Source organism: Aphelocoma coerulescens, chromosome 13, assembly GCF_041296385.1.
Source record: "Aphelocoma coerulescens isolate FSJ_1873_10779 chromosome 13, UR_Acoe_1.0, whole genome shotgun sequence".
Lineage (NCBI taxonomy): Eukaryota > Metazoa > Chordata > Aves > Passeriformes > Corvidae > Aphelocoma > Aphelocoma coerulescens.
Window position 1 is genome coordinate 8,380,011 of NC_091027.1, and position 25,620 is coordinate 8,405,630.

Consider the following 25,620-nt stretch of genomic DNA (forward strand, 5'->3'; position numbering starts at 1 on the left):
TTGGGGATTCTACACAGAGTCTGGTAATTGATTCATTGTCTCATGCTGCTGACATGCAGCAGAAGCTTATGCAAGGTTTGGTCCTCACTCTTGGGAATCTCTAACAAATGGATTTTTGGCTGGAGAGGCTGGGAGAACATCTGGGCTTGCTCTTTCCTTAGGCAGTATGCAGAGAGGGGATATTCTAGCCTTTTACCTTTCTGCTCCATAGAGTGGGAAATTTACTTCTCCCAAGCTTGGGACTGCTCCTGCGGCCAGGCAGGTGCCAGCTGCTACCTCAGCCTGTGCCTCGGCTCTGAATCAAGCTTTGTGGGCAACTGCTTTGTCCATCCCACCCTGGCAGCAGGTCCTGCATGGCTGGAGAATCTCAGGGGAGCAGCAGCAGCTGCTCAGGGTCTGCAGCGGGCACGGCGTGTGGAGGGAGGGCATGGCAGGAGTGGAAACAGATGTGGCCTTTAAATAGAGATATTGCTGTCTTGGATTGAAGCCTTTTCCCCTCTTCTCATGGAATTAGGGATTGGAGCCAATGGAAGGTGCCAGAATCTGATTTTTTTAAAAAAACTATAATTATTTTTAGAGTAGGTACAGCGGGGAAGCATCAGTGCTTGCCTAACTCAGGAGTAGACTCCAGCACTAAGGAAGCTGCTTGTTCCCAGTGCACATTTGCCTTACCTTCCTTTAGACTTGTTCACTGTCCTCCTGACCTGTAGCTGGGTATGTCCCAGCCCTGTGACCTGTTCTGCAGCTCAGCCTTTGTGCAGAAGAGGTTAATGAAAAGCCTGTTTGTCGGCTAAACATTTGGTTTATCCTCCTTCCACACTCATTTGCAATTAAAAAAAAATCTCACAACAACCCAGTTTCTACTTTAGAGGCCTCATAGCCAAAGTTAAAATGTTGGTTTGCTTCTTTATTTTAATTTTAAAATACTTAAAGGCTCTGCAGTAGTTATTCTCCTCAGCATTTGCTGCAGTTTGATTACACCACTCCCTGTTGTGTTGCTTAAATCCTCATTGCGGTGTCCTGAATTCCAAACAGTTCAGCAGGAGCTTTGTTGGCACAGGAAATGAGGCTGGTGCTTTACTGCATTTTAAAAGTATATAGTTTAGCCTAAGAGGAAAAAACCCCTTTCTGCTCTGCATCTCCTTCATGGCAGGATGTGTCTGCCAAGGCCTCCTGCAAATACATTTACCATCAACAATTCAAGATGGAAAGATGGTGCCCTCATTTTTGGTTGATTTTGTCAAATTAGTGACCTTGGACCAAACAAAATGGTTTCTTGGGGAGTGATGGGAGGGATGGAAAGAAAGAAATAATTATCTGTGCAAATTGTCCTGACCATTTGGTGACCCCAGAAGGAAGCTGAAACCAAGGGCACTTACCTGGCATGCTGCAGGGAAGGGTCAGGGATGCTTTTAGGGGGAAGCACAGGACAGACAGGGCCTCTGCTCAGCACCCCTGGGTAACTGGGCAGTGAGAGAGCTTGGGGAGTGTTGCCTGTAGATGTGAGTTATGTGTCAGAATTTAATTCTCTTTTGTGGGGAAACTCCACTGCAGTGATCCAGATCCTGCTGTGCAGCATCTGAGACTGCATCAGCCCCTCTTCCTGCCTTGCTGGGTGTTTCAGGAAGCCTTTCCCACTCCCGGTGACATTTTTAGGCCTTTCTTTTGTGAGTGAGGCTCACAGTTATATAAGCACATGCATATTCATTCAGGAGCCTGCATAGGACGCTTCTCCCGCGCCTGTGCGTCGAGGGCTCTGCCCATGGGGCTGTTTGTGAGCACTTTGTCACGGACTCCAGCTCTGGATGCTTATCTCAACCAGTTGGATCTGGAAGTAAAACTAGATTTTGGTTCAGGCCAGAAGCCTGGTGTGCCCTTGTTCCCCAGCTGGAGTATCTGAGTATTTTTAGCAGTGAAATGCACGCAGTGCTGGGGCTCCGTGGCTGCAGGCAGGGCTTGTCCTGTGTGTGGGGACCTTGTCCTCAAGACTTCTTGGTTTCTGGGGGCTGGTGGAACTGGTGCAGTGGTTAAATATGAGCATAGTGACTTTGTGTGGCCAAAAGGCTCCTGGAGGAGGGAGTTCTCTGTTATCAGGAGTAATTGTTGTGGTTGATTTCATGAATAATGTCCAGTGCAAATGTCAGCAGGCTCATTAAGTTTTCTGGCTGCCTTCCAGTGCTAATATCCAAGAGGTATATGATTGTTCTGGGCACGCACTTAGCTCTGGGAGTGATACAGCACATCTAGATGTGAAGTTGCTTGTTAACATGCATGGTCAGCTCAGCTCTGCTACAGTGCTGCTTGTGCTCTGTGCAGTCACAGCTTTTTCATCTGCTTGATAGAGATCTTGCACCCCCTTCCTTTAGTGCTCTAAAATCACCATGCTTCTGATTTTGGGTGGGTGACTGTGCAAGGCAGTTCTCTCTTCCCCATTTAATTGTACTTTATTGTGTAGGTCTTTGAAGCAGTTATCTCTTGGATAAATTATGAGAAGGAATCTCGCTTAGAGCATATGGCTAAGCTGATGGAGCATGTTCGCCTGCCCCTTTTGCCCAGAGATTACCTGGTACAGGTTAGTCTGCAAAGAAGTCATTAATACTTGCACTTAAGCTGCTGGTTGCTCCTTAATCAGTGGCTTGGCTGTTTCTGTGTGAGATGGGTAATTTGGTCTGTTGCTGAGTCTGTAAACAGAAGAATAAAGGCAAAAACTGAGTGGACTCTGAAATCAATGTGTGCTTCAGAAACCTTCTTGTAAATGGGACCTGTGCTCTGCCAGGCAATACTGAGAGCAGAGCTCCTGCCCCTCTGGGGGAAACATTGATTAAAAAAAAATTGATTAGTTAATATCTTGTGATTTTCCACCTCAGAAATACCAATCTGGTGATGTTACAAGCTTGTGCAGCTTTTTTATCTCATGCACAGGTAAAACATGATAATGGAAACACATCACGTGTGGTAATTTTAGCTTAAGATGTGTGGTGTGCATACATATGGGTCTGTGTGGCTGGCAGGGGAGACACTCTCTGACTCAGTCTGACTTGGAGATTGTTCTTCATAAATTAATTCCTGGGATCTGGGCCTAGATAATGAGCTGAGAATTCCCAGAGAAGGGGCTGGCATATGGGCTCTTTGACTACTATGCTTTTATCATGTGTATAATTGGTATAAAATTGGTATTCACAAGATGAACCCATGATATTTTTTTTCCTTTTCTTTTATCTGTATCTGATGAAATAATAGATATTGCCTTGCCTTAAAAATTCTGACTCAGATAAAAGAAATTACTTATTTTGTATCCAGAGTCCTGGTGAATTCTCTGCTGAATCCAGTGTTTGGCAGAGGGTGAAAAAAGACTCACTTCTTGTGAGTGATCTTGGAAAACAGTGAGAAGCTTGGATGTTACTGCATGTGTTTCTTTGGAAAGAGTTGGAAGTCTGTCTCCTGCATTTTCTTTTTTTTTAATGTTGGTACTTTGAAAGGGAAATTCTAGGTTACATGTTCTTTCCACAAAGCTCCTTGTGACCTGTGCCGGTTTAAATGATCTTTGTTGTGTGTGCATGTTCTTAGACAGTCGAAGAAGAAGCTTTGATCAAGAATAACAACACCTGTAAAGACTTCCTTATCGAGGCCATGAAATATCATTTGCTTCCTCTGGATCAAAGGCAACTGATAAAGAATCCCAGGACAAAGCCAAGGACTCCTGTTAGCTTGCCAAAGGTAAGCTGAACTCATCACTCTCTGTCACCTCACCCCCTGTTCCTGGTGGCATTTTCAGTCTTTTACAGGAGCTGAAGAACTTGCCGTGTTACTTTTACTAACTCGGTGATTGTGCTTTGAAGCGTTTTACTCCCTCTTCTGGCATTGCCTATGCCCAGCAAGGAAACACAATTAAGTTGGATAAACTTAGATAAAAACCCTTAGGGGAACGAATATCTCTGCTCTTGAAACATTTTGTCAGTCACAAGTGGTTTGGTGGCTCTCTGACCCATGGGGTGGCTGCAGGCAGCTGCTGGAGCGTTGGGAGGGCTGGCTGAGGTTGCTGCTGGCTGGTAAGAGTTGTGGAGCCCTGCTGAGGAGGGTCACAGTAGGTGTCTCTTTGTTTCCTGTATCCATAATCAGAAGCCAGGAAAGCAGGAAACAACAGCACCCAGCCCCATAGGCAGGAAGTCTGAAGTGAATTTCAATAGACTCAAAGCAGCAACTGCATAAATAATCCTTGTTACTCCCCACGTTTATCCCGCAGGCATGTGATGCTCCAGCCACCACTTTATTAGTGGAGAAAAGAATGACCACAGGAACTTTTCCCTGTGCCCCAGAGATAAACACAGTTTGGCACAATGTCTCTCAACAGACTGCCACTGAAGCTGTTAGTAAGCATTTGGAGATTCTAAGACATCAAAACCACAGTGCGTTATTCTTCCAAGCACAAATGATAATGAGATTGCTTTGTGGCATGTGTATGAGATCTGTGCTGTTTCTGGTATTTGGATACTGGACTGTCCATTGAGAAATCATGGTTTGGCAGCATGTGGCAGCGTGTGTCAGTGTCCTTCCTGCCTGCTGTTGCTGAGATGAAGTTGGTAGAACACAGCTTTGGGGGTATCATGAAGGGCTCACATGGCCCTTGTTCAAGGACTAAAGTAGTTAAGGATAAAAGGAACAGCAAATCAGTGAGTTCAGAGCTTCTCAACATCTTTTATAGCATGACCTATGAGTACAAACCCAAATCTTCTGCAGGTTTCTCCTCCCTTCTTTTGAACTGTGAAGAAAGGGAAGAAGGTGATGATCTTTCAGCAATCCTGTTACAGAGAAACTTTCATCTGGCCTGTTGGTCCCCCTGATGAGGGATTATTGTCTGCTGTGAAATCCCTTAATTCTGTAATCGTGTGAAGCCCTGCAGCTTGCCATGGGAGACTGTTACACAACTAGTAGTCAGGCTGTTAATTTAGACTCAATTTGGTTTCTAGTATCATGTTCTCATCTTTGTAGATCAAGCAGGCCACTATTTCCATGCTCTTCAAATTCTTTAAGTTGCTGTCCAGCACTCTACTTTTAAAGCAACTCGGCTTGGAGTTGAGTTTGTTACACAAGTGACCTCAAGTGATGATCTTATCTCCTCAGCTACTCCCAGCTGCCTTGCAGAGGCTAAAGCCAGTTTTCCATCTACTCTTTATCTATATTTGAAGCCCCGTATCTTGTTTCTAGCTCCTTGGCCTTGTAAAAATCAGATTGTCTTGGGTAATGTTTGTCCTGCTGATTTGCTGTGATAAGGGGAGCGAATCCTCCCTCTTGGTGGCTGTGGAGGGTTGAATGAAATGTGTGCTGAACAAAGTGCAGGTCCAGCTGCTTGTCAGTGCAGGTGTTTTGGGGGCTGGCTGCCTGTGCAGGTGTTGGTTCGCAGTGCCCAGCTGGGGCTCAGAGCAGTGGGCACCCTCGAGTGCAGAGCTGCAGGCCCCTGACATCTGTGGCCATGGGGAGTTTGTCTTCTGGCAGCAGATAGGGCAGATTTGGGAAGGACCACACTGCATGCTGCCCAGGTCTTCTGGTCTTCTCACATTCCCACCAGTGTCCACCCCTTGCTGTTGCTGGGAGTGGAGTCTGGGGCTGGATGAACCCTTAGCCTGATCCAGCAGAGGGGTTCTTGTGCTCCTGAGATTGCCCTTGATCACCATCACATAGCTCTTCCCTACCTGTAAGGAATTCAGAGTTTAATTCCTGAATTTGCTTCAATACCTGTGGCAGCCAAAAGCCTTAATGAAGCTGACAAATCACATCCTTCAGCAGCCCAGACCCCCTGTTCAGAACAGTTCTGGTGATTTCCCTGAGTGTCGCCTTCCCCACAGGTGGCACCACAGCTGTCACGTTTTATTTGCTAAGTGGCATTGATTATTTTTAGCACCACTGTGGAGATAATGACTGAACAGTAGGCTGCCAGTGGAAACTATGCTGGAATTTTCTTAACTTAAAAATACTTTTGCAGTGAGTCTTGGCGTATGCTGTGGTGCCAAAAGGTTTTGTATTTCAAGGGGAAATTAGGCAAGTTGCCCACCTTGGACACAGTGAGGAAGGGTAAATGGGGTGGCCATATTTAGCATGAATTAAATTGGAGATAAATTTTCCCCCCTTGAAATATAATTACCTGAAATAAGTGTCCTTGCAGAGGCTTCTAGCTGGCCTGCAGCACATTTTAGCAGCTGCTCTTGAGCAGGCTGTGGTGATGGTTCCTTTGCAGAGAGCAGCTGCCCAGGATCATGTCTGAGGTTTTCCAGCTCTTCTCTTCCCTCTGCAGGTGATGATTGTGGTGGGTGGGCAGGCGCCCAAAGCCATTCGCAGTGTGGAGTGCTATGATTTTGAGGAGGAGCGGTGGGATCAGGTTGCTGAACTTCCCTCACGGAGATGCAGAGCAGGTAACGGGAACTTTTGCTGCAACCTTTTTCCTAATGCAGCTCTTCAGCATGGGGGGGACGTCCTTAGTCCTCCCTTTAGCCTTCCTCTGGCCTCAAGCAGCTCTTTCTTTTTGCCATTCCTTCCTCTTCTTTCCCTACAGACATCTTTCCCTTCCCCTTCAGGTGGATTTTCTACTCTCTAGTGGGGCTGCTCCTGCGTGTCAGCTCTCCATAGCCGCTGTCTCCCTTCATCATCTCTCTCTCCTGGCTGTTTCTCCATCAGTGTTTCCCCTCCTCCTCCCCCCTTGCTGTCTTGGCAGCCCACAGGGGTCCAGTTTTTCTTGCTGGTTTGCTAGTGAAAAATCAAAAGAGCTGAGTCAGTCCTTCTTGATGCCAGGGAGTGGGTGATGGAGAGAAGATCTTTAAGTTGGGAGTGTTCCTCTGAAAACATCTGACAGGGTTGTGAATGTGGCTCACCATTTGGTGTTCCCTCTGGCTCACGGAATTACTCATTTAGGTGTGAGCTCCATCTGTGCCTTATGCTGCCATGTTTTTATGTGCATTTCACCTCCCATATGACACGTATGTTTTATCATGTTTGACTTCAACACTGTTAACCTGCAGAAAATGCCAAAGCCTTGCCCGTATTCTGCTCTTCCCAGCTGCCTTTCACACCCTGCAGGTGAGCAGGATCTAGACAGATCCTACTCGCTTCCCAAAACTGTTTGCTGTAAAAACCCTCTCCTGTTCTCTCAGGTGTGGTGTTCATGGCTGGCAATGTCTATGCTGTCGGGGGCTTTAACGGGTCGCTGCGGGTGCGCACGGTGGACGTGTATGACGGCGTGAAGGACCAGTGGACATCCATAGCCAGCATGCAGGAGAGACGCAGCACCCTGGGCGCCGCTGTGCTCAATGACCTCCTGTACGCAGTGGGCGGCTTTGATGGCAGCACTGGTAGGTGACTGGGCAAAAAATAGGCAGTGCCTGACCTGAAAAAAAGTGTTTTCAGGGGCCCTGCAGAGATTGCAGGGCTTTGGAGAGGTTCCTGTGCCCTTCCTCTATGGTTCTGTAGAGAAGGAGCCAGGAATGGGGTTTGGCACGTGTTGTAACTGCCCACGTGCGTGTTCTGACCCGTCAGTAATTGCACAGAATCTCACCCTTGTTATTTTCTGCAGTGATACAGTTCTTTCAGCCTTATTCTCTGAATGATTATGCTTTTTTCTGGGCTAAAAAGGGATTTTTCCTTGTTTCAGTTAAATTTTTCATAGCAACATGAATAAAATACTAGCAAGGCATCTTACAGGGTGTGTGTGCCTGGGATTTATCTTGGCATAGCTGTGTGTTTAGATTCACACCTCTGCCTCTGCTGTAAAGCTTTGCCACTTGGTTAAGCCCTGAACTAACTATTGCAGCAGGGTCTGGGGAAATTTTTAAACCTTTGCATGGACATTTTATAATGCTTGAAAGGACGTGGGGCTTTTGGGCTTGGAATTTGGACTCTGCTCACTTTGGTGTCCTCAGCACATTGGAGAGGCAGCAGTCCCGGGGCAGGGGTGGTGGGGGAACAGTTTTTCCAGCCACTGAAGAAGTGGCATTGACATGCTGGTCCCAGCCTGAAAGGCAAGGGATTAGGGAGTGGGATTGCAGGAGCATGGTGGGAATTATGGGCTTGGGAGGAGGTGGAAGGCAGATGAAAGTGCAACACCAATCTTTTTTTCTTCTCTTTTTTTTTAATTAGAAAACCTGTGTATCCCCTTTTTAACTAGGTCTGGCATCAGTTGAGGCCTATAGCTATAAAACCAATGAGTGGTTTTTTGTGGCTCCCATGAACACAAGAAGAAGCAGTGTTGGAGTTGGAGTTGTGGAGGGTAAGAAAATCAGCAGCCATTTCCACCAAGCAAATGTTACTGTGTCAAACAGAAGCCTGAATGGTTAAGTGCAGTAGGAGGGAATGACAAGAATTGTTCCCTAGACCAGTTGGGAAAGATTGATTTTATATGATGTAATTGCTGCAACTTTTTCCATTCTCCTCTTTATCTTGGTGAAAAATCATGTGTAGCTTTCCAAGAGCCTCAAACCTGTATCAGACCAGCCCCTCACCCTGGGAGTGCAATTAGGTGTGTGCAGGTTTCTTTGAATCCAAATTCTTCCTGGGCTGCTTCTGGCTGGTGAAAGCCAGCGCTGTTGTGCAGTGGATGCTGTTGCTGCCAGCAGACGCTGCGTGGATGGAATACCCCATGGAAAATCTGCTCAGCCAGAGAAACAGGAGCAGAGCTCGTCCCACAGCCCCAAGCTGGTGGTTTGGCAGGAATACTAAAACCTGTGTTTATTGACATCAGGCACAGCACACTCTGCTGTGGTTCCGAAATGAGCAGGGGCTGATGACAGCAAAGGCTGGTGCTGCGGCAGCTCAGCAAGGTGGGAGGCCTGGCGGGATGGTGGCAGCTGCTGGCACCTCTGTGTCAGCACCAAACTTGAGGGAGCTGGAACTGAGGCACTTGGTTTGGATTCAGGAGAATGAAACGTTTAAGTAGGAACCATTTCTTCCTTTACAAAATCTATTCTGAAGCAAGTGAAAGGCTTTATTTGAACTTGTCCTTAGCATGGTGTAGCACTTTCCAATTAGTGCAGTGTTGGCATGAGCCTTATTATAAATGGTATAAACAATGCTTTACAGTGATTTGGTTTGACCTGTTGAGTGGGAAATACATGGAATATGTTAATGTACACGAAGTGTGTTTATGTGAGAAGAAGAAGGGAGATAAAGTTAGAATTAATAGTGGTCATTAACTTAAATTTGCATAGTTAAGTAGCATCTCCTCCAGAATTGGCCCATGCTTGGGAAGTGCTGGTCTGCTGTCAGTCATTGGAATTTCCTCAAGTGGCTTGAATGCAGAAAAGATATGGACCTGAGAGATGCATTTCTATGGACGGATTTTCTACTGGAGACTCACTAAATTCTTTTCCTTTGCTTTGTTTGAAAGCACAAAGAAGTGTTGCATATGATGGAGTCCATGATAAAAATAATGAAGGCATGTGATGGGGACAAGAGCTGATCATACTGGTGTAGGAAACAAACTGCAGCCTGCAGTTAATCCACAGGGTTCATCTGAATGTGACAAAAATGGATCTGATGTCTGTGAATACTGAAAATACCTAATAATCAATGCCAGCTGGGGAAATTGATCCTGTCTTGCTTGGACTGGCACTCTTGCCTGAATCATTGACAAATACCAGGCAGGACCAACAGCACAAATAAGAGTTTGAAATGTTCATAGAGACAGGAAGATGTAGAAGGAGGCCATGAGTGGGCCTGAGGGAGAAAGAAAAGAGCCAGCCTGGTCTTGGAGCCTTGCAAACATCCAGAAACAGGATGATGCAAAAGTCTGAGGCTGAAGATAGCTGCTGGTGGGACTCTTGCATGCAAAGAATTGCACAGCTCATTCATGGCCAGGCTCTGCTATCATGGATTGAGAGTTGATATTATTTCTGGGTTTTGTATAAAAATTTAGGTTAGAATTTTTCTACATATTTGTTGAGCTTTATTAATTGTTGTTTATTGTAGCATCTAGGAGACCTGAACCTGAACCAGAATGCCCTGTGCTGGCTGCTTTAGTAAGAATAATCTCTTTCTGCCCAGAGAGTTTACTGCCTAAATGCAAAACAAGCTGGTAGATGATACAGGGAGACAAGGGAAGAGTATCAGTCAGGCCTGGGAACAGAGGACACGGTAGAGCATCAGCCTTGTTTCATGTGTGATGCAGTCCCATGATACCTGATTGTGTTTCTCTGGTCTCAGTAAGTATGTGTTAATCAGCTTTCAGTGAGTTGAGGCAGGGAGAGTCAGATATCCCAGAGACCCTCACAACCCAGCATGGTCTATCTCCTGTGCTGTCATCACTGGGCACGAGTGACCAGGCTGGCCTCAGCTGTGCTTACAGCATTGCTGGGTTTGGATTTGGCCCAAGTTCTTCAAAATCAGGTCTAGGTTTCTTTGCAGGTGTTATATTATTGTAAGAGGCTGTTTCATATTTATTGCTCATGTGATGCTGGAATTAATGTGCAGTGACAGCCTTTGACAGCGCACTTGAACGGGGGAAACCCTCCATCAACAGAACACGCTTTGATACTCCCTCTTCTCCTGGGCCAACAAATAATTTGGAAAACTCTCTGGGCCGCTGACTTCTGATTAAGCTGTTGTGTTGTATCCTTGTGTTACTGACAGTTCAACAGCTTTACAAACAGTCCCTCCTGTCTGTGAGGCCACTCCAGACTGCTTCGCTCGGCTTTTCCCCAGACATCCCAGCAGGTTTAGGCGTGTCCCTAGAGCTGCCCTCACGCAGGATCCGTGCCCCCTGGGCTGATTGCAATGTGAGCCGTGGCTGTGTCTGTTCCAGGGAAGCTCTACGCCGTGGGGGGCTACGACGGAGCGTCGCGGCAGTGCCTTAGCACGGTGGAGCAGTACAACCCCGCCACCAACGAGTGGACCTACGTGGCCGACATGAGCACGCGGCGCAGCGGGGCAGGTACGGCTCCCACGGCTGCTCGGGATGGGCACCACCTTCTCTGCTCGCAGACAGGATGCAAAAGTGGGATTTGGCATTGCTGGGCTTGCAAGTGCAGCCTCTTGCTTGCCCCCCTTCCTGTGAGGGGTAAAACCAAAATGGCTTGGAAGCTCTCAGCAGCTCTCCTGACTTTGAAAAAATCTGCCAAATTGAGATTAATTTCTGGATTAATGAAATAATGTTCAGTATCTCTAAGTAGCCCTACTAACAGATGCATCTCACTTGTAAGCAAAGAGTTCTCTTTCCAAATCGCCAGCTGCAGACACAGCTGGGCATGGGAAAGCCAAGCTGCACCTTCCTCTCTCCTATCACTGGGGGGTCTGAGATGAATTTTCATTTTGGATCTTCCTGCAAGCATCCAGTGGGTGCTTTGCAACACAAACCACATCTGCTTGTTAAGTGACGTGTAGGATAATAAAATTCATCTCAGATAGCCCCTGCTTAGCTAGCTTTTAGTTTATTTTTTGTTGGCAAGAGTTGGTGATCTGGAAGATTAGAGGAAAGGACCTGTTGTAAAAGGATTAGATTCTAGTCTTGATGGTTTCTAATTTCCTACATGATCTTGGGCCAGGTAGCAATTTGTCTTATCTGTGACTGTTCCTCTCTGAAACAGATAAGAGCTCTTATCCATTGCATTTAAAATAATCTTCAGGTGAATGGGAATTTGTCACTGTTGGTCCTAATGCTCAGTGTGTGCCACAATGTTAATTGTGTCCTCCCCAATGTTAAATTGTGCAGTTACCCACAGGCAGCCAAACCTGGGGGCTGAAATGACCCTGCAGGTTAAGCTGTGGTGGGAGTTCCCTTTTGAGCTGGGCAGTTTGAGCCTGCCTTCTACACCCTGTCTTTCTTTCCTCACTCCAGTATTTTTTCTGCAGCTCTGGGTGAGGCAAATATGGACACACTGTTGGTTTGAGTTCTGTTGAAGAGGTTTGTAGTATCTGCTTGATGCTTAAACCTAGCCCAGTGCAGCCTTCCAGGGGAGCAGAATGAGTATCTCCTATTGTTGGCAGTGTGTTGCAACAGCAAGAAGTTTGTGCCTGTAGTGAGATGGATTTTAGTGAGTTGTCCTTGTTGGAAACACTCTGCTCTGAGTGCTGCTTTACAAGTGTTTCTCCATGCAGCAAGTCCTTTGTTAGGAATGCTTGTACTCCCCTGCCAAATTTCTTCGCAGTTTTCTATTCCCCACTTGAAAGCTGAGCTCCTCAGGCTCTGGTTGTCCCCCAGATGCTCCTCCAGCAGACACTGGAGGGGACTGCCCAGAGCCACTGGGCCACCCACCAGCGGTGCTGCAGCACAATCTGCCGTGCAGCTCCAGAAATGACTCTGTGCTCGGCGCTGCCGTCCCCATGCTGACATCTAGTGGGGGTGAGGACAGGTGTCCCCAAGTCCCTGGGGCCACCCTAATCCAGACGCTGGGGCTGTGGGGATGTGCAGGTGCTGCCCAGGTTTTGTAGAATCATAAAATTTTTTAGATTGGAAAAGATGTTTAAGATCATCAGGTCCAATTGTTAACCCAGCACTGCCATGTTCACTGCTAAACCACATCCCCAAGTGCCACATCTGTACATTTTTGAACACTCCCAGGGTTTGCTGAACCAGCTGGAGGTTCACCTCCTGGCAGAGATGTCCTGTCTCTGCGTGCCCTGTCTGTCTCACTGCACGAGGAGGCAGTTTCATGTGAAAAAGCTTGAGTGTTTCTGACTCTTTTACTCTCTTACTTGTTTAAATTAGTTTACTAATTAAATTATTTCTTAAAAGTATAAACTTTTTATTAACAGCTGAGTACAGTCAAATGCAGAGGTGCTGCACACCCAGTCTGCTGGGCTCAGATGCAGTTAAGTCTTTCCATTTCCTGGTGAACTGGGAGACACCTGGCACAGCTCAGGAGCCAGGACTCACTCTTGGATGTGTTCTGCTCTTCCCAAGTTGTGCACATTGGAATACTTCAACCAGACCAAGGATATGGCCCAGTAAGGTGGATATTTGTGGCCATTAGAGATTAATTATCTGTTTGCCAGAGGTAAACCATGAACCCCAATGTCATATTAAGATTTCAGCACATCTTGGTACAGTGAGAGATGGCTGGCCAAAACCAAACCCAGCAGTAGCAAGCTAAGATAATCTGGAGAAGGAAGAGATGACAGTGGTAGGCCTGTCCCCAGATGGGGGTGTTCCTGATGGAGCTGCTGAGCCTGAGTGATGCCTGTTCTCTGGCTCAGCAGCTATTCCTGTCCTTTCCTTTCCCAAACAGGAAAGATCCCTGTGAGTCAAAAACCTGTTGCTATCAGGCTGCCAGGGCCCCAATCCTCCCTGCACACTGGTTAATGCCTATGGTTGAAATGATGTGATTCAGATCTGTTTCTGTTTTACTAACATCCCACCTTGTTAATTTTAGTAGAGGCCTTTGAATCTATTAACGAAGATATGTTGCTGGAAGTTTTAACTCTCATGGATTGGTGAACATTTTAATTAATTCATTTACTTAATATTAGGCAGAAGGAGCTTTAAGATCCCTGTCATTCACAGAGATTCAGCCAGGGACCTTAAAAAATGGCTGAGAAGGTGGCATTGGAGGCACCTTGTCTGTGCCAAGCGCTGCCAGGTTTTGTGGGTGGGAGTGGGAGGAGAGGAACCAAGTGGCAGCTTCAAGAGCTGGAGCTGTAAGTTGTTGAGGAGAGGAAGATCACCCAAGGGATGAAGTCATGGAGCACAATGGCAGCAGGAAAACCAAAAATAAAAGTCCTGAAAGGGAGAATCAGGCTAAAAGCAGAGGGTCCTGGCAGATGGAAACAAGGTGGGATGGGAGGCAGGGAGCAAGTCAATCCAAAGAGATGGAATAAAGGCAGAGGACTGTCATGGGACTAGAGTGCTGATCTTGAATAGCCTGACAGCTTCCTGAGAGGGGACATCTGCCAGGCATTACTGAGCAGGCTGCTGTAGTGCCATGGGATGGGTGGGTGCAGAGTTGACCACGTGCCTGGTGATCTTGATGCACATGGGGCCCATGTTTTTGGAAGTGCCTTGGAGAGGCCAAAGCCATGCCCAGTAGGAGAACAGGGACGTGCAGCCCTGTCCCTGTGCTGTGTCTGACCTGGCTGTGCTCGGCAGGTGTCGGTGTGCTCAGCGGGCTGCTCTACGCCACAGGGGGCCATGATGGGCCCTTGGTGAGGAAAAGTGTCGAGGTCTATGACCCAGGGACAAACACCTGGAAGCAAGTAGCAGACATGAACATGTGTAGAAGAAATGCAGGTAAGCACGATAAGCCTTTCTGTGGTGGTTGGCTCAGTTGTCTGTGTGTGGTTTTTAATGCAGTTCATGTGCTCGTGGTGTATGTGATCAGTAAGTGATAAAAGTGGGAGATGAGGGATCTGCTTGGGAGTGAATCGGAATGTGGCAGCAGCGTGCTGTGGGGGATGAGTTATCCCATGTCTTACCATCTGTGCTCTGCTTTGAGGTGTGTGTGCGGTGAATGGTCTCCTCTACGTGGTGGGAGGTGATGATGGTTCCTGCAATTTGGCCTCGGTGGAATACTACAACCCCAGCACAGACAAGTGGACATTGTTGCCAACCAGCATGAGCACAGGGAGGAGTTATGCAGGTAAACAGGCAGGGAGAGTGGGCAGCAGTGGGGTCATCCATGAACTTGAGGGCTGTGTTCCCTGAAGCTTTAATTTTCCTTTTTTGGTATGTTTTATGCTGATTTCAGTAGAAGAAACTTTCACAGAAGTGGTAGACACCTCCCTCATTGCTGGCCTTTGGCTTTGCAGGATGATTGTAGCCACATGGCAACCCAGGAGATGCTCCTACCATAACTGTGTCTGTCTATTCTTACAACAGGTGTGGCTGTGATTCATAAACCCTTGTGACACAAGGTCAAGCCAATGTGAGAGCAGAAGTGAAGTGGATCCAGCTAGGTGGTGTTGGGAAGATGACTGACCTCTGACTTGACCCATCTCATTGCTGTTAATGTCTTAGCATGACAAGTGATACGTTGCGAGCATCATCCACTCTGCAGTGGATTGCATAGCCAAGTGAAAATCCCTCTGGGGACATGTTCCATGCTAGACACGAGGTGTTGCTTGTTATCTGTGGTGCAATCAACTGTTCTTCTTGATGGCATGTGTCCTGAGATAAACACTGTGCTTGGACTGCAGGCATGGAATTTCTTGTGTGAAACAAAACTGCTACGTTTGGGCATGTGAGTAAAAATGAACGTTTCTGGATTTCTTCGCTACTGATGCTCCATGCACACTGTTGGTTGAACTACTTACTGTGCCTGGAGGGTGGACTTTAATACTGGCAGTGGAAACTTCTGAGTTCCAACAGAGAAAAACAGCAGAAATGGACTGGAACAGGGTAGTCTGGCTCGAGTGTGACGCTGTCTCAGTCATACGTTTGTATATGCCACTGGACTGCTGTATGTATCCCTGAAATGCTTGTGGAAATAAACACCATGTGGTTTTTCTACTTGCCATGAATGCTGTGTGCTGTGCGTGACGGGACCTGCTGGGCAGTGCCTTCCCCGGGGCTGAAGTCTCAGCACCTGAGCCACACAAAACTTCACAGCCCCACGCAACACATGCTGCTCCCACGGGGTTTATTGCTCCTGTGAAACAGATGTTCCTTGAATAGAAAATGTTCCCAACCCACACATTTCAGCTGTGCTGAAAGCTTCAGTTCTAGCTCTGTCCAGCATTTCAATGCCATTTCATCATAGAGCATTTAGATGTTAAAAAATACCTTATGGTGCCATTAATGTAGAGACATTCCATACAGCGAGAGCCCTCTGTCACCCAAGCAGGGATTAATGAGCCAAGTAAAATACCTGCAGTGTTTTAATGCTTCCAGAGCATGGAGATTAACTAATCACTGTCACTATAATTGCTATTTTATTCTTGCCCTTACTGAAAGCATTCCTCTGTTAGTATGAAGAACTTACAAGATTATTCAAAACACACAAATCTAGATATGGATGTAAGGGACCTGTCTTGCTTATGTACCAAATCCTTAAAGTTTTCTGTTTAAGAAGACTTTTGACTTTGAAATACCTTTTTGTATCTCCCTATGAGCTCTGACATGCTTCTGCATACAGGGGTGAGCTCCCAGAAGCTCCCCAGCCAAAGGGAGCTAGTGAAGAAAAATATTTTCTCTACTCTTTTTCTTGTTGTTTGATTTTTTTGTTGTTGTTGTTTTCTCCTTGTAGATCAGCTGAGGCTTTTCGTTGTGGGCAGCTGTCCAGTGTTGTTATGCTGGTTTCTGTCTCCACAGAGCTGCTCTGTGTGACTTTCAACAGTAGAAAAGAAAAATACTTAAAAATTTATTTCAGAGGGATCTAAGCTACATCATCTTGTGCTGCTTTTGTAGAGGAGTGGGTACTTCTATAAATATGTAATCTTTGCTGTTTGAGTTGACACAGTCCCTGTAAGATGGGTGCCTGTTCACTGTGGGGGAAACAGCCCCTGCCTGTGTTGTGTCACTGCCCTGCAGAGGGGCTGGCCTTCATGGGCAATGTGAGGTAGCTCCCACTCCTCTTCAGATGTTCTTGCTTTTACAAACCAGGGCAAACTGTCTACAGAAAAGGCATTATTACTCTTTATGTCTACCCTTCCACTGTGTGTAACCTCAGAGGTCTTGAAAATAGTAATTAACAAAAACTTAGTCTTTTCCATAATACCCTTTAAACTTTTTGCTTTGAGTTTTACAGTCTGCTGCGAAATGTGCCAAAATAATAGTGTGACATGCTGCTCTCCTTTGAGGTGTTGCTTACTGTAAAAGCCATTGAGGCTGGTAGGAACGTACCCTGGTAAGAATGTATCCCAGGAGGAATGTCTCCCAGCAGGAATGTTTCCCTGACTGCAGCTTTGGATCAGGGTCCTGAGATGCACCTTTACGGTGGCATAAGGAAGGTGATGTGGCCTCAGTTGGGACAGACTCAAATTCACTGGCCCAAAAGCTGCTTCCCATGCAGCCTGTGAATAAAGGATAAAATGGGGCAGACAAAGCATTTTGGTCTGAGGTAGCATCTCTTGTTAGGCTGAGGTGCCTGGACAAGGCTGGACAAGCATTTGGGCACATGTGGCTCTTGTTAGGTTTGGTATAGATATAAAGCTAAATAAACTACTGTATGAGCTACTGTACAGCCCAACTACAGCTCAACGGCTGGGGACAGTCCCCAGCCAACATTCTCACACCTCTGGCTTCACTGGAGAAAAGGCAAATATTATCCAGAGACTATGAGTTTATGTGGGCTGGAGATAAAAAGTGGTAGGTACTACTAGAGACGTGCTAGGTTGCAATTTGCTGTGTTTGTCAGATGTAAAAAATGGGTGTACCTGGAGGTGGGATAATTTTATCCCCTGCTATCCATCTATTCATAAACCTTCCTTGCTTGTAAGGAAAACAGGTTTTGGTGGTTTTCTGCTCTTGTAAAATGGCATTTCTGCCCAGTGCTGGCCCAGACCTGTGGCTTGCTGGACAGGGCTAGGACTCATAGCCCTTGCCAGGGATGCTGTTCCCAGCTGCAGCCAGTTCTCCTCGATGGCAAATCACACCTTTGTTTCTTCCCTTCCTTCTCAAACGTTGCAGTGTTATGCAAGTCAAGTGACCTCGTTTCCAGCTATGCAATAATAACAACAACCGTAACATGTGATGAACCAGCTGTACCCCCACCCCCAAATGCTCTTGGAATTTGTCTTTGGTGTGTGGTTTCGTGTTTGTATTGTTCATTCTGAGCACCTGAGCCAGATCCTTTACAGATTGCCTTTTTCTAGGACTGAAAACGTAGCATTAGCACTAACAACTTTTACTGTAAGTATTTTTATAAGACAATTTAAAATAATTTTTGGATTGCTTTTTATGGTCTTCAATGACATTTCTGTTAAATTCTGGATCTAATTCGTGCACTCCAGTGCAGTTTTCGCTGGCTGTGGTGTAGGTGTGACTCTGTATGTTCTCTGCACAAGAAATGCCACGTTGTAAGAAGGATTTGGGATAGCTCTTGTTTCGGTTTTAATGTTAGAAGGACAGCATTGGGCTCCACATTATGAGATAAATTTGAACTCATTACCTCAGTCACCAGTAGGCTCTTAGATTATTGGTTATTTTACAACAATTTCAATACCCTGATTTAATTTTCTTGTGCCATGAGTTTGGTTCCTGGGCAGTTTGGGGAACAAGCTGTCACTTGGTGGTTCTGTTTCTTGGCTCCTGCATGAGCTTCTTGAAGACAGAGGTACTCTGCCCACAACAGTCTGGGCACAAACCCCCAGGTCGCCAAAATCAGACAAAGTATTGCAGGAGTTTCAGTAAAAGCTTTACAGACTGAACCCGGGCCTCTTCCTCATGTTGGTCCTTTGTGAGTATGAACACTTTCCTCAGCTCCTTCTGTTGTCGTCTCTTTTAGGGGTCACCCTGTGCTTGACCCCCTGGGGGACTCTGGGCACGTGTTTCCCAAAGGGGGCTTTGCTCTTGCACACCCCAGGATGTGCCCCAACCCCAATAGCATCACGTGTGCTGCCCACCCTGCTGGGCTGGCAGTGCAGGGTAGATTTGCCTCAAGCAATCTGTTGTTTAAACATGTTTGAATAAAGTCCATCTTTTCCACTGGTGCCTAATAGATAAATTGGGGGTGATTAAAATCAATTTTCAGTTCATTCAGTTTATCCAAACAATGTCTTTTTATGGATGTGTACAACAAGTAATTACCATAAATACACTTGGCAGCCTTTGCATGTCACCGCCATGAAAGCTCAATACTGTTCTCTTGTTTGCATTGTTTGGAGACCAAAATCCTTAATATCCAGTGAGGTGTGATGCCTGTTCATCAAGCTAATGTGATGATTCAACAGATAAATGCTGTTCATGATGCTAATTGTGATGGTTCAACAGATGAATGCAGCTCGGTCTTAACCTTTGGGATTCATTATTAATATATTATCAAAGCAGTTGCCCCCTTCGCCCATATCATGCCCAAAAATCACTTTCAGGTGAGCATAATTTGTTGCTCAAAGCTGCAGTGTTTGGGAGTGTGCGAGACATTATGGTCTGAATATGGGCTCATTCACTTTTTTTCATCTGCCCTTATCTTTGTTTATGGGTTTATAAATTATTTTCCTTTACAGTGACAATAAATAAATATTGATAATTTTAATTTGTATATTTTATGTATAAAAGGCCCTTAAGAGTAATGAATGATTGTGAAATAATTTACCTGGTTGTGAAATTGTTTTGGTTTTTTAAACCAGACTGTTGGTTCAGAAGCTGGCAGTATGCTGTAACAAGTTGGCTGATTGTTTAAGCTCATTTTTTAAAGATTTTTTTGCATGAGTGTGGAGGACAAAGGACTTTGCAAAGTAATTCTCTTGACAGCTGTCTTGTCCAGTGCAACGAACGGCTCAAGATACATTCTTCACTGATGTATTTATATTATGAAAGAAAATCACACTGTAGTTCCTCATCATTTAATTTGAATAAAAACTGGAGTAATGAAACTTTTCTGGGTCTGTTTTGACTTCATTGGTTTCTGACAATGAGGAACATTCTCATCACTCCACATGGCTTTATTTGTCCCCTCTTTAATTACAGCAGATACCGACCCTGGGGGTTACTCTGCCCCTTGGTGTGGGGTAGTGGCACTCACATGTGATGATACTGGGATGTTGCCCTGATGCCAAGCTCTGATGCTGTCCCAGACTCTGTTCTGCTCCTTTTCCAAGGGAAGTTAAAAGCATTTCTCTTGGGGGTGGGAAAGCCCTTGGTTCAGGGCATTGTTGGCAAAGACAGAACCTTTTAGTGAATGCAGTTGGGAAGAGAGAAAACATGAAAAATGAGAGTTTACCACCTAGGGCTCAATATTTCTTAATAACACCATAAAGTAACACATTAACCAAGTCACCCCACTCATTTTGCCTTATGCTCACAAACCATCTCACTGAGCTCTCTGGTTTTCCAGAAATGCTCCTTGTGCCTCCCTCATCTGTTAATACCAATGTACGACATCAAATTTACCACATGGGATCCTGAAATTTAATTACCTGATACACAGAAAATGAATGACATATTGTGGGTTGCTCTATGCAGCTGGGGGACTTTGCAATTATTCCTTATTTAATTTCAAAATTACTTTTCTCTTGCACAGCTGGCTCCTTTTTATTCATGTTTAAACTGATAAATCTATAAATCTATGAACCTGCAGCTAAAGAAAAGCCTTGGCAGTCCAAGGAGAAATCTCACTACCTTGATTTTGTGGCCTGATTTTTTTTCTGCTATTATTGTTTCTTTTTGCATCTTACATTTTCATCTTTTGGCATGTTTTCCACCCCACATTTCACCCTTGACAGGGCAGAAACTGTATAGCAGTAGCTGCCACCTTGCCACATTCACCTCAGAAGGGTAAGTAGCTTTGCAGTGAGGAAAGGAAAGGGGACAGCAGAGAGGAAAGAAAATACGGGGAAAACTCACCCAGTGGGGTTACAAGGTCAGAGAAGCAGCTCCTCCCTCTCTTTGTTGTTGGGTATCACACATGTAGGAATAACTCAGGGTGAGATGTGCCTCTTCTGCAGCAGAGATGTATAATTTGGTACCTGAGTCATGTGGAACTGGAATCAAAGGTGGGGCAGGAAACAACCTCAGCTATGGAAACCTGAACGCCTGACCAAAGATGAACCTGTTTGTTTGTAGGCCCAAATGAATAAATAAGGCCAAAGAGGAATTCCCCGTGCCCTTGTGCCCTGAGCTGCAGTGATGATGTGAGTTTGAGATGGGACATGGCTGTGGAGGCTTCAGATGGCAAAATTGACTCTGCTCTGGCTGGAATCTTGTTCTTTGGCTGTGCTGAGGGTGCTGTGCGATGGCAGAGAATATTTGCAGTTAAAAAACCCCAAAATCTATTGGATACCTTTGAAAAAGCCTCTAGGAGGCAAAGGACCACTACAGAAACATTTCTAAGAACCACACAGTGCTCCTAAAGCATCCCACAGTTGCTCAGTGACTGATGATATTCCCTCACAGAATGTTATTCTGCACTGTAAACAAGCACAAAATCACTTAACTACTCAGTGACACGAAATATTCTAAGAAATTTGCCAAAGTGATTAATGTTAATGCTCTTGTTCAGCAAATTGAATGAGATTTAACTGGCACAGCTGCTGAAGCTCAATGCATTTGATTTGGCCTTGATTTACAAAATATATTATCATGAGCCTCCTCCTTCTTTCACTGCAAACCTCCACAGCCTCTGCTAAGCATATTGCTTGGTGAATTACTGGTCTTAAATGTTAGAGTTTTTTTTCCACTCAGTAAAACTTCTAAAAGGGGTCTTTAAAGTATGTATGGCTGTCCCAAAGGATCTGTTCTTTCCCAAGCACAAGAGGTTTAACTGTTACTTTTCAATGTTTTTCTTACACTTGGTTACATTATACTCTTTCCACAATATTTTCTCACTTAGTACTCTTAAAATCCCCCTTTAGCTCTGACTTCAGAAAGAGAAAATGCTGCAGGATATGAGGTGCACCATGGTCCAGTCTCAACCCATGGACAACCCGAGCAAAAGGGGGTTTTAAAAACCTGCAAGGGCAGGGCTGTATGTCTCAAAAATCAGTCGAGTTACATAAGTTGTTTTCAATAGCTGTATCTTGAATGTAAAACACGCTTCTGTTTTTGAAAGCATATGTGACATTGGAAATAGCTTGCCTTATCTAACACAAAATTAAACTGATATCTTTACAATCTTAGTTAAAGAAAAAAAGGTGGGAAGACAAGTGGAAGCAAGTTGCTTAAAACAGGAGCACCTGCTTGATGACTTAACCTTAATTGTGATCAATTCATTGGAGTACAGGAGTTGGCTGCCTTACCTGTATCTATCCCTCCACCCTTTCCCCAGAAACGCTGTGTAGGGAGGCTTTGATCCCTGTTCTGGACTGTCTCCTACTTTTCCTTTGCAAGAAATTCTTTATACAGCCAGTTGGTCCCAAAAAGCTTGTCCCACCAGGTGCCAAACAGGGACTGGTTTCTGTGAAAGCTGCTGTGGTGGAAGTCATGGAAAGCGGTGTCAGCTGTGAGGGGGATTTACCAGAGCAGGTTCCAGAGGACATCCTACCCCTGTGGCCAGAGGAGAGGGGAGTGAGTGAGGATGGAGCTGCAGGAGAAGTGGTGGGCACAAAGCAGGGGGAGTTCTCAGCCTGGGTGTCACATGAGGGGTTCACTTGGATAGAGGTGGTTGCAGCCATCGGGGCATTTGGCAGGTGGTGGTGGCAGCATCTGTGCCAGGTCCCAGGGAATTCTTGTGTTCTCTCCTTTGTGCTTCCTCTCTGCATCCCTAATGTTTATGCTGTAAGAAGAAAAAATTCTGGGATCCCTCCCTTAAGTGTAGGGGATGTTTTCCTAGAAGGAGATGATGCATTGAGGATACAGCACCACAGGCTTTCTCTGGGCTTCACCTGTGCTTGGAGATAGATATTTGCTTGAAAACTTGTTCTATGCTTAAAGAGTTCCAGCATTTAATGTTTGTTTATGGCAAAATATTGCAGCCTCAGGTGCTGACTGAAGGAATGTGATGCTCCCCACTGCAATCCTGCTGGCAGTGGGATGCACTGAGGGGCTGGATGCAGTCAAGGTGCCGGGCTGAGGGACGCAGGTTCAGGTAGGAGTCCTGGTTTGGCTCCCACTGGGCTGTCCCAGCAGGGGTGATTTATCAGTGCCACCAGCCTGTTTGCTGATACAGAGCTTCTGAGCAGTACGTGGTCCTGGGTGATACATCAAGTGATACTTCTTTTTGATTCCTTTCCAGGATGTTATTTATTATGACTTTTTTTCTTTCTCTCTTTCATGCTTCAGCACTTTCTCTTTGTCCCCTGTGTGCACACAGTGTCAATGAAAACCAGCCCTGCAGCTGGTGTCCCCCATGCTGCTGACAAAGGGGGCTCAGGGGTGATGTCCCTGCTCACAAATGTCTCCTCAGCTGCTGCTGTAGCTCAGGGGACAAGTGTCATTCTAAAGGGTGGTGCAGAGCCAGGCAGAGATTTGGGAGCACAGCCAAGAAGAAAGATCATATCTTCACAGAAGGGTGTACTGAGACATAAGAGATTTATCAGGTTGTCATTTGTGAAGGGGTGAGAAGGAAGATAATTCCCACCTGGGTTGTGAAAAATGCCTCTTACCTGAAGACAAATGATTTTTTTTTCTAGAATGAAGGTGGCATTGAGCTTTAAAAGTTAAAAAAGGATGTAGGTATTTTAAACTTGCTTAGAAAACAGCTGTAAAGCCTCATCCCCAAGGAGACCTGAGTTTGGGTAAAGGAAACCCTATGATTTTTTTCAGTGCTATGTGCAAGAGAAAGATGCTTCACTTATTGAAGTGGGGTTCCTCTCAAAAAAAAGTGAGGAATCACTCAGCTTCTAGAGTCCTCCTGTCCTGGGGAAGTTTTGAAGTCTGTCACAGTGATTTTAACATTGTCACTGTCGTCTAAACAATTTCTCTCACGCAGCAACTACATAAGAGTAATTAACCCAGATTAATCCATCTCTGTTTTCTGTGTGTTTAATGATGTCTTATTGCTATGTTTGATAGTTAATATGGCAGTTTTTCCAGAAAAATAGAATTAAAAAGTCCTAAAAATGTATGTTAGAAAATAATACCAGCTTTCTCCAGACTCAAGTAGCAGGCATAAAGGATTCCTTTCTGCCCCAGCAGGTGCTTATCTAGTGATAATTCAGGTTTTGCCAGGTGTGAGGCTGGAGATATTAGATATAATCAGACAGCTTCCCCATGAGATTCTCTATGTGCTTTACTATAATGTCTATGCAATTTTCCCCCCCCCTTTATCTAGTTAATTCTGCAGTTTCAAATGCATGCAGCAATTTGAGTCAGCGCGGGGTAAATGTCTGTTTTCTCTGGTGCTGGCAGGGTGCAATCATCCCCAGGCTGTGGGAACAACCACTCCAGCAAAATCTCTTTGAGTTAGTGGCAGTGGGAGGAAAGAGGACGAGGAACCTGATGGGATTTGGCTTGAGATGTGCCGTACAGAGCACTGGACTCTGGGGGTCAGCACAGCCAAATAAATGAGAGTGAGCCTGGCTAACAAGAGCCTTTTGTGATTCAGGGTGACTTCCTGAAAACAGAATTTGGGGAAAAAAAAGTAAATATTTTCATCTCAAGCAGTGCAACTTCACAATTCCAGCACCTGTGTTGTATTTTGCATATAGATGGGGATGAAAAGCACTGACATAAATCCTTCCTGCTCTGTTCTTCAGAGTCATCGTATCTGAGCCTCACATTTGATGGCACACATTAAAGATAAGCTGCAGACAAGAAGCTGGAGTTTTTAAGGGGTATTTTTTTTAAGCCATGTACTTTGTTATCTCTTTTCTAGTAGGAGCTGCCTCAAGCTGCAGTGAACTGAGCAACAGCTGCTGTGTGGGGGAGCCTTTAAATTGATCTTAGGGGGAAAACCCGTGTACTTGGAGTTGCAGTCTTAATTAAGCCTTAATATTGGCTGCCTGTGAGATCTTAGGGGTGTCATGAACTGTTTTGTGAACTGAACTGTGTGGAAGACACTGAGGGGATGGAGCATATCCAGAGAAGGGCAGGGGCAGGGTCTGGATCACAGGTCTGGTGAGGAGCTGCTGAGGGAGCTGGGGAGTGGCTCAGCCTGGAGAAAAGGAGGCTCAGGGGGGACCTTCTGTCTCTGCACAGCTCCCCAGTGGGAGGGGACAGCCAGGTGGGGGTTGGGCTCTGCTCCCAGGGAACAAGGGACAGGATGAGAGGAAATAGCCTCAAGTTGTACCAGGGAAGGTTTAGATTGGATATCAGGGAAGAATTCTTCACGGAAAACAATGTCCAGCCCTGGCACAGGCTGTCCAGGGCAGTGGCGGAGTCACATCTCTGGAGGGATTTAAAAGACATGCAGATGTGGCACGTGGGGACATGATAGAGTGGTGGCCTTGAGAGTGCTGGGGTACCAGTTGGACTTGATGATCTTGGAGGGCTTTTCCAAACTAAACAATATTATGATTCACCCCACTTCACAGTCTGATTCTCTGCTAATTCTAATCCCCTCAAGAAACTCAAAGGAGAAATCATCCCTTACTGATGGAGGAAAAAAGATGGAGGTTTAGGGACTCTCTCTAGCTGGGATATGCCAAACATGCCTGGGAGAAATTTGGCTTTTTGCCTCTTAGGTAATGATTGGATCCTGCCAAAGCTGCTGATCCTTGTGTGCAGGTGACAAGGAAAGATGAGTGGATGCTGCTCTCCAACAGCTGTATTCTGTGATTCAAATCTATTGGAAACAACATTTAAATTTCAAGTTGCAATGACATTACCTACAAGCTACTCAACATTGTAAGTAGTATTTAGTAATTTCTGGAGGTCAGAGAGTATGATTTTGTTGAGCAGGTACAGGTGGTTGCAGGGCAAACAATTACTCTTGGTAGAAATCAGAGCCCCTTATTTGTTTCACTCTGCCTCCTACCTCGAGGGCTTTTTTGAAACTCAATGAAATAAGGCCCCAGAGGTTATTAGCATCTCCCTTTTCTATCATAACCCAGAAGTGGGCACTGCCTAGGAAGGCACTGATTGCCTGTGCTGTCACCGGCTTGTTGATGAACCAGAAAAGCTTCTATTAGTTTATGGAAATGAGATTTAGACTTACACAAAAGCTTGACACCGTG

At 45.6% G+C, this 25,620-nt stretch overlaps 1 protein-coding gene across 3 annotated transcripts in view; it reads left to right on the top strand.

Annotated features, from left to right (window-relative positions):
• Nucleotides 1–19,443, top strand: part of KLHL3 (kelch like family member 3) — a 51,125-nt gene extending 31,682 nt beyond the window's left edge. For all 3 annotated transcript variants that reach the window (XM_069029032.1, XM_069029033.1, XM_069029034.1), the window contains exons 7-15: nt 2,456–2,572; nt 3,568–3,717; nt 6,290–6,407; nt 7,143–7,340; nt 8,153–8,254; nt 10,784–10,912; nt 14,063–14,203; nt 14,409–14,552; nt 14,792–19,443. In XM_069029032.1, the coding sequence (XP_068885133.1) occupies nt 2,456–2,572; nt 3,568–3,717; nt 6,290–6,407; nt 7,143–7,340; nt 8,153–8,254; nt 10,784–10,912; nt 14,063–14,203; nt 14,409–14,552; nt 14,792–14,820 (1,128 nt within the window). In that variant the 3' untranslated portion in view covers nt 14,821–19,443. The remainder of the gene's footprint in view (nt 1–2,455; nt 2,573–3,567; nt 3,718–6,289; nt 6,408–7,142; nt 7,341–8,152; nt 8,255–10,783; nt 10,913–14,062; nt 14,204–14,408; nt 14,553–14,791) is intronic.
• Nucleotides 19,444–25,620: the final 6,177 nt, after the last annotated feature.